The sequence below is a fragment of the Hypanus sabinus genome, chromosome 17 (genome assembly GCF_030144855.1).
Source record: "Hypanus sabinus isolate sHypSab1 chromosome 17, sHypSab1.hap1, whole genome shotgun sequence".
Classification (NCBI taxonomy): Eukaryota; Metazoa; Chordata; class Chondrichthyes; order Myliobatiformes; family Dasyatidae; genus Hypanus; species Hypanus sabinus.
The window spans coordinates 30,524,122-30,532,237 of NC_082722.1; the positions used below are offsets into that span (position 1 = coordinate 30,524,122).

At 39.2% G+C, this 8,116-nt stretch overlaps 1 protein-coding gene across 1 annotated transcript in view; it reads left to right on the forward strand.

The window, feature by feature from the left end:
• The window catches only part of LOC132406620 (dynein axonemal heavy chain 5-like), a 180,312-nt gene extending 173,933 nt beyond the window's left edge, over positions 1-6,379 (forward strand). Inside the window, exons 78-80 of the mRNA XM_059992430.1 lie at positions 1,814-1,966; positions 4,736-4,970; positions 5,945-6,379. Of these exons, the coding sequence (XP_059848413.1) occupies positions 1,814-1,966; positions 4,736-4,970; positions 5,945-6,096 (540 nt within the window). The 3' untranslated portion in view covers positions 6,097-6,379. The remainder of the gene's footprint in view (positions 1-1,813; positions 1,967-4,735; positions 4,971-5,944) is intronic.
• The last annotated feature ends 1,737 nt before the right edge of the window (positions 6,380-8,116 follow it).

Sequence of the window (8,116 nt, forward strand, 5' to 3'; positions counted from 1 at the left end):
TGTGGGCAAGCTAGTTCTGGATCCACAAAGTAATGTTCCCTTGGATCCCATGCCTCCTTAATTTCTCAATAAACCTTGCATGGAGTACCTTGTTAAATACCTTGCTGAAATCCATACACGTTATACTGAACTAATGAAATTAATAAATAAATGCCCACTAAACTAATCCCTTCTGCCCACACAATCTGTCCTTGCATTTCCTGCACATTTGTATGCCTATCTAGACCCTTCTGAATGCCTCTGTCATAATTTGCCACCACCACTGGCAGTGTATTCCAGACACTCACCTCCCCGTGTGAAAATAACCTTGTTTCATACCTCTCCCTTGAACGTAGCCCCCTCACCTTAAAAGCATACCCAACTTGCCATTAACAGTATACTATCCCTGTATGGCTCCATCTGCCATTTCTACAGCCGTGTCTGCAGCTGTTTCATATTCTGCTCTCAGCAGGGACTGGGACCTCTGCAGAGGTCCTCCACCCCACCAGGCTCCACATCCAGCACATCCCCCTTTGTCACTTCATCACAGCAAAAAGATCCAAACACTAGCCACTTTTAATCCCCACCATTTCCCGCCTCCTGCAAAGACCATTCCCTCAGTGGTTTCCTGGTTTGCTCATCCCTCCCCATCCATCCCTTCCTGATCCTGGGCTCTTTCCCTTGCAACTGCAGGAAATGTAACACTTGTTCCTGCACCTCCTCCCTCACCATCAGCCAGGGGTTTAAACACATGTACCTCTTCCAAGCCCATCTACTGAATTTGGTGACACCAAGTGCAGACTGGACATCAGTCTTCCAAAGCCTTGGAACAACCTTGGCCTTTACAATGCAAACTAAGGCAACAACACTTCACGTTTCCTCCTAGGGAGCCTACAACTCAATGGGGCATGAACATCAAGATGATAAATTTTAGGTAACCCTCCCCTCCTGTGTATTTTACTTTTCCCTGTCTCTCCTGATCTCCTCCAGTGCTTCTATTTGTTTCCTTTCCCACCACACCCCCAGAACACACTGTTCACCCCCACCACTCCCCCATCTGGTTTTTGTTCTGTCATCACTTCTTAATCCTTTCCTACCTTATTCAACTTGCCCATCATTCGTCATCCCCTCCTTGGTCTACCAATCAACTCAGGTTTCTCTCCCACCATTGTCCTTCTTGTTATACTGGTTAACTCTCCTTTCTACTCTGTCCCAATGAAAAATTTTGACCCAAAAATTGGAAATTTCCTCTACCCCCACAGATGCTGTTCGATTTGCTGAGTTCCTCCAGCATAATGTTGCTTGAGACTCCCACATCTGCATTCTCTTGTCTCCAATTATTTTATACAGCTAATTTGTAGCAGACTCTCTTGCTGTGCTTTTAATGCACATTTTTGTGTGATCCACTGACTGCTGGATTTTAACAAAAGGGATCCAAACAAAACCTCACATTCGTTCTACTTTACATATATTAATGTACGAATGGTATATGGGAAACACAAATTCTACTACAAAAACAAAGGTAATATTCTGGTGTTCTGATGAACTTTCTTACGAGGACCATGCTGAGGACCTTTGTCAAAGTAATTCCTTTAGGTAAAATATGTCAATTGATTGAATAAATATTCAGGTATCCATGCATTTGAGTTTATACTTTAGGAATAGTACAAATTAGGAGTATACTATTTCTGGAACTGAAGAGCATACAAAACAATCCTGATATTTTGGTGTGCATTAATCTTGGCAGTATACGGTGTAGAGTTCTGATTCATTTAAAGAAATTGAATCTGAAGAGCACGTATTCAATTTTTTTTTGCTTTTTAATTGAACAAAGGCATCTTGGGCCTCAAGTACTCTGGGTTTCTGGTTCACCGAATTATTGGAAAGGGATCGTCAGTTTCACTCTTGGATATTTGAAGGGAGGCCAAATTGCTTCTGGATGACAGGTTTCTTCAATCCTCAAGGCTTTCTTACAGCCATGAAACAGGTCAGATCATTTGTCTCGAGTCAATCCTGTAGTAGATGATTGGGAATCAAATGGGGTGAACGCCAGATGATTGGTCATAATAATAAATAAATAGCTGTTCTTTCAAAGCTGCTGGTACACATATGCAGGTTTTATACTGTAACATACTAGAGCTCCCAGAAACTGCTTTTATCCTGATCAGGAGTTAAGTTTGCTTCAATCCATTTGGAACTGCGTACAGATTTTGTCCTGACGAAGGGTCTCGGCCCGAAACATCGACAGCGCTTCTCCCTATAGATGCTGCCTGCCTGGCCTGCTGTGTTCCACCAGCATTTTGTGTGTGCTGTTGTTTGAATTTCCAGCATCTGCAGATTCCCTCGTGTTTACAGATTTTGTAAATGGTTTTGCCACTGAAGGGCCTTTTTAAATATTTTTAAAACTAACTTATTACCAGAAGCCTATGCTTATGTACCAGGATTTTAACTCCCTACCAATTTCCATACTAAATTAAGTTTATTGGGTGTTTTATGGAACAGGATAGACTGACAAAGTTTTACACTCTGCAAAGTATGCCTCATAACTACAATGACCACAGTTCAAAAGAACTTCATTGGCTGAAAGCACTTTGGAACATCCTAAAAAGAATGTGGAAGTCATCTCTACTTTTTTCATTTTTTTTAAACAGCTAATTTATTTTTATGTTGCTTCATTCAACCATAAACCATAATCAGCAATTGTTTTATTATAATTAAAGTTTAATAGGCTAGCATAGCAATTATTGCAACACTTAGAGCTTGGGGCGTCAGAGTCTGGAGTTCATTTCTGGTGCCGTCTGTAAGAAGTTTGTTGTCCTTCCTGTGAGCACATGGGCTTCATTTGGACATTCTGGTTTCCTCCCACAGTCCAAAGTCATACTGTACTGGTTAGTAGGTTGCTCATTCTAAATTGTGCTATGCTTAGGCTACAGATAAATTTGTTGGTTGCTGGGCAGAGTGGCTCATTGGGCCGGAATATGCTGTATTTCTAAATAAATAAAAGAAACCTAATTATGCAATGATATATGGATAAATGCACCCTCCTCAGAGTGCATTAGTGTAAGATAATTTAATAATTGTTTTTGTGAAATTGGTAAATTATAGCTAGTCTAATTTATTTTTCAAGTTGCATTAATAACAAGGAATCCCTTAACAGCATTTCTACTTTTATTAGTGATATGAAGCATTTTTCTCAAGCAACTTGAATTATATCTGATTTACTCATATTGAATGAATAATATTGTCATAGCCAGGAGTGGTAGTGGTGATAAGCTCCCACTACCTATAAGGTGCTCCAAAAGGCACACGTCTCTAATGGCCTCTGACAACCAAGTCCAATTCTTGGCCTTCATGTGTGGCATAGCTACTAGGCCCAGCGGAACTGTTTCTACTGACAAGAGAAGGGACAAAGATGGATCACTGGCACCTCAAAACCAGTAGCTTCAGGCAGGTGGGGCTTGTCAGCCTTGGATGGCCACCTGCCTAGAAGAACGAAAACTCTTAATTTTAACCTCCGCTGCTTTGCGGCCATACCCACCCATGGGAAAGGCTTCGGGAGTAAACCCCAAGGAAGAAATCTGGAGCTGGGGTCCCTAAGGTAGTTTGATGTTGTTTACAACTTCACTCTGGCAACATCTATGATGACACTGGTGCCAAGCTGTATTGGAGCTTACCCTTCCCTTGGACTACATCAGTGACGTGGAGAAGGGGAACAGGCTGCATGAGGAACAGATCTTCCCACCCAGGCTTGTGCCCTGGAGAGGACACAGTCCACCAGAGGCACAAACCTATGATCCCCTGGGATTGATGGCTGCTGATGATGATTCATATAGAATTTTGTCCCTAATTTGTCTTAACCTTTTATTAAATTGTTCTGCTAAATGTACTGCTATGACGCATTGAGGGAGACTACATCATTTCTACAGGGGTAGTGCTGTGCACAATTAAAGCTTGGGCGTAGTAACATTGGGCAGGACAACCTGCATCAGAGACAAGACTGTTATTAACCGCCCAAGCTGATCATGAGCTTTATCATTCAGTAAGATTCTATAAAATGCCAATCTATTCTTTGAGGCAAGTGCACTTGAGTCTTTTACTGAAGAATGAGATTGATATTGGGCTACGGTAAAGCAGGCTTGACAATTTCCTTGAAAGAATAAATTTTTTAAAAAATCCCCCCAATAGTTTCCTCAAGGAACACATGATAATTTCTATTTCACTCACATCTGTGCCACCTGGGCGTAATATGCGCTCACTCAACCCAGTTCTTCCTAAGTAAGGAATCTTAATCTTCTATTGAATCAATTCTTTCATTCTATCTGAGCAAGACCCAAACTGAATGTTAAAGGCTAACAATCTTCACCTTAGTGCAAACATCAACCAACAAATGTATTACATTTCACTAACACAAGAAATCCTGCAGATGCTGGAAATCCAAAGCAACACACACAAAATGCTTGAGGAACTCGGCAGGTCAGGCAGCCTCTATGTAAATGAATAAACAGTCGATATTGTTTTGGGCTGAGACCCTTCTTCAGGACTATACTACTTTACAATGTCACATCAAGGTGCCTGGAACTGCTTCTGATAATGTCCCTATTGGCCCAGGCAACTTAAACATTGAATTTTATTGGTGTCAACTGAAGGTTTTGTTGAATTTTGTAACAGAAGCATCATTCTAATTTTTTTTTTTTAGAAAGGTTGGGCATCATTGCCTTAAGCTACATTAAAATGACTTTCTTTTAACTGATAACAGGAAGTAACACGAATTCATAAGGGTTGGGCTCTGGATAATGTAGTGCTTCACAGTGAAGTCACTAGACTATCAAAGGAAGATATTCTACAATCTCCTTCCGAGGGAGTCTATGTCTTTGGCCTGCATCTAGAAGGTGCTGGATGGGATCGGCGCAACCACAGATTGACAGAATCCAAACCAAAAGTTCTGTTTGAGGTGTTGCCTGCAATTCATATCTCTGCTATAAACCACCATGGTAAGTCAGTTCAATCAAGATAGAAATACACTGCAGAGATAACTTTTTTTAAAGTAAATGGAATGAATGACTTAAATCTAATTATCAATCTTGACAGTGATATCAGGAACATATAGCGTGTTTGTATTCGCTTTGTTCTCAAATGTTTTAAAGTGCTGGAAATCCAAAATAAAAACAGAAAATGCTGGAAACGGTTCTGGAACAAACGTTCCAGGCAATGATTATCTCCAACAATAACCTAACCACCCATCCTTGACATTCAAAGCCATTACTATTGCAAGTTTCCTGGGCATTACCATTACCCAGAAACACAGCTGGACCTAGCACATAAATATTATAGCTCCGAGGGTAAGGCAGAGGCCGGGTATCTGGTGGCGAGTGACTCATCCTCTGAGACCCCAAGGCCTTTATGTCATTTACAAATCAGGAACATTTGAAATACTCAGCATTCAATTGAAAGAATCCAATGATAACAACTTGAAGCTTGACACCATTCAGGAAGCAGCAGCTCATTTGATTGCTGCTCCATTAACTCCCCTCAACATTCATTTCTATCACCTACAGTTACTTCTCTGGGTTACTCCAGTAACACCACCTGAATCCATGACCTGTACCATCAGGAAGGACAAATAGGAGCAAGTGTTTGTAACCACCACAGGCAGATTCCCCTCCAAATTACCTACCATGTTGACTAGGAAGTGTGTCACTTGCCTTTCATAGTCACTGGGTCTAAACACTAGAAATTAGGCCCAACAGCAACATTGGAGGACCTTCACTAGGACTGTAGTGGTTCAAGGAAGTGACTTCACCACGTTGTTGGGACCTTACTAATTGCTGGACTTATTAATGTTGCTCTGTGCCTAAAAATGAATGAAGATCATTTTTTTCAGGAAATGATTTCATGGATGTTTCTAACTGCTTGATTCAACCCTTGAAATTCTTAGATTTTAATAGCAATTTTTTTACTTCCACAGATTCTAAAGATGTAAGGGTGTATTCCTGCCCTGTCTATAAAAAGCCAATAAGAACTGATCTGAATTACATTGCTGCTGTTGATTTGAAAACAAGCCAGCCTCCTGATCACTGGGTCCTGAGGGGTGTTGCATTGCTCTGTGATGTGAAGTAGAATATTTACTCAATGATAAATATCCAGAAGCATGAAAATGAAGAGGAAACAACACTGATCGGACATTAATAGCTACAAACGAGTGTGGTTGTGTTTCAGTTGTCTATTATTCAGTTTTCATTGAAAGAAACCTCACCATTTCTGTGCTGCAACAAAAATCCTTCACCTTTTAAAGCAGTCATTAGTAATGATCATGTAAAATCAGGCTGAGTTTAGTTCATCTATAACATAATGATTGTGCACCAAAAGCCACACATTCTTCCACGTGATCATAAACTCTCAAATGGCTAGTTACTCATTAAGTGAAATTTACTTGTAATAATAAATGATCATAATTGAACCTACAAGTGGTTTAATTATTGTGTGCCGTGACAAATTGGAATATATTCATATTATTTCCATGCTCTGCAGTCAACTAATTAATTACATGGTAGACACTTGCAAAATTGCTGATTTGCTCATGTGTGCTACAGATGCAACCAATAAACTCACAAAACTATAAAGCATTGCAATTATTGCACAGTCAGAATTGTTTGAGCTTTTCATCTGAAGAACTCTACCTGGTCTCTAAATTATTTTGATTTCTGCAAATTGTGAGTGAAATGTGGAGAACCTGCTGTTATCCAATTATTAAATTATCAGTTTCAATTTAATTGCTGGTTAATTTCAATTAAGAAATTAACCAGCAATTATTTTGAATAGAAATTATGGAGGAATTATGTCAATATTAAGGTATGCATGTTCATGGTATTAATGATATTCTTCATTTTATATTATAAGTAATGAAGATAGTTATTGACTGTGTGGAAATTGTAAGGTATCAAATAAAGATTTGATTTATCCTTCCAAAATCATCATAAAAGATCATTGTTTCCTAAGACATGAATGAAAATGAGCAAGTCTTTTGTCGAGATTCTGTACAGATCTGCCAGGGAATATGCTCAAAACTCTGTAGTTCTCTGGTAGAGAGTGTATAACAGAACACTGGCGAGGGGGCTTTTCGGTGCAAGTGCTCCATTAATATTGTGTAGGTACATTGAACTCAATGATAAGGATAAAATAGCTTAAGTTAATTAAAGTGTTTTCATTTTCATCATATCAATTTAAAAAGTGAAATACTGACCCTTTGGCCTTACATACCAATATTGGTATGTAGGGAAAATATTGGTATCTACAATAAAGGAAGTGATGAGAGACATAAAAAATATGATTGAACAGAAATAAAAGGACATATAAAAGGAAAATTGCATTTCACTCTTAGAGAATATAACTAGTTGTGTAGATGAGATACATTAGGATTCTCAGGCACATGGAGAAGTCGACACAGGCTGGTGAACAAAGTGAGAACCGCTCAAGTTATGGGTAACATTGTTGTGTGGATAGAGGCTTGCTTAATAGAAAACAAAGTATGAATGAAAGGGTTCTGGAGTTGGCAGGATGTAATTAGATTATCATTTGGAGTCCAACTATTCACCATATCTTTCAATAATTCAACTGAGGTGAAGAAATACATTATTTCATTTTTGGTAATATTCACTGAAGTGCAGAATTGAGTAGTGATGAAGATGCAGTAGAATCAAGGGACACAGCCAAACTTAAGTGGGCAACAATAATGCTAAATGAATAAATGTGATCCACATCAGAAGTTTTGGGAAATGCTGATGTTCCTTAGGGACTGAGGGGTCTTTTTACATGTTACTTAAAACTAAAATGAAGGTGGAGTAGGGAGTGATAAAAGAAAATTGTACATTGGGTTTTATTAAAAGATTTTTAAAAAAGTTGAGAATATTTGAAGATGGTTAGACTACACTGGGATCCACACCATTAATAGGGCATACTGCAAGAGAGTGTGGATTGAAGAGTTACCAGACTGCTTCTTGGAAATGGGGTTCATTATATATGAGCAGCTAGGCTTTTAGCTCATGGTAACAAAGTTCTTTGAGAGTATAACAGAGTGGGTACTGAGAGAATGATTCCTCCAGTTGTAAACTGGGGTCATAGTCACTCAAAAGCAGTGCTG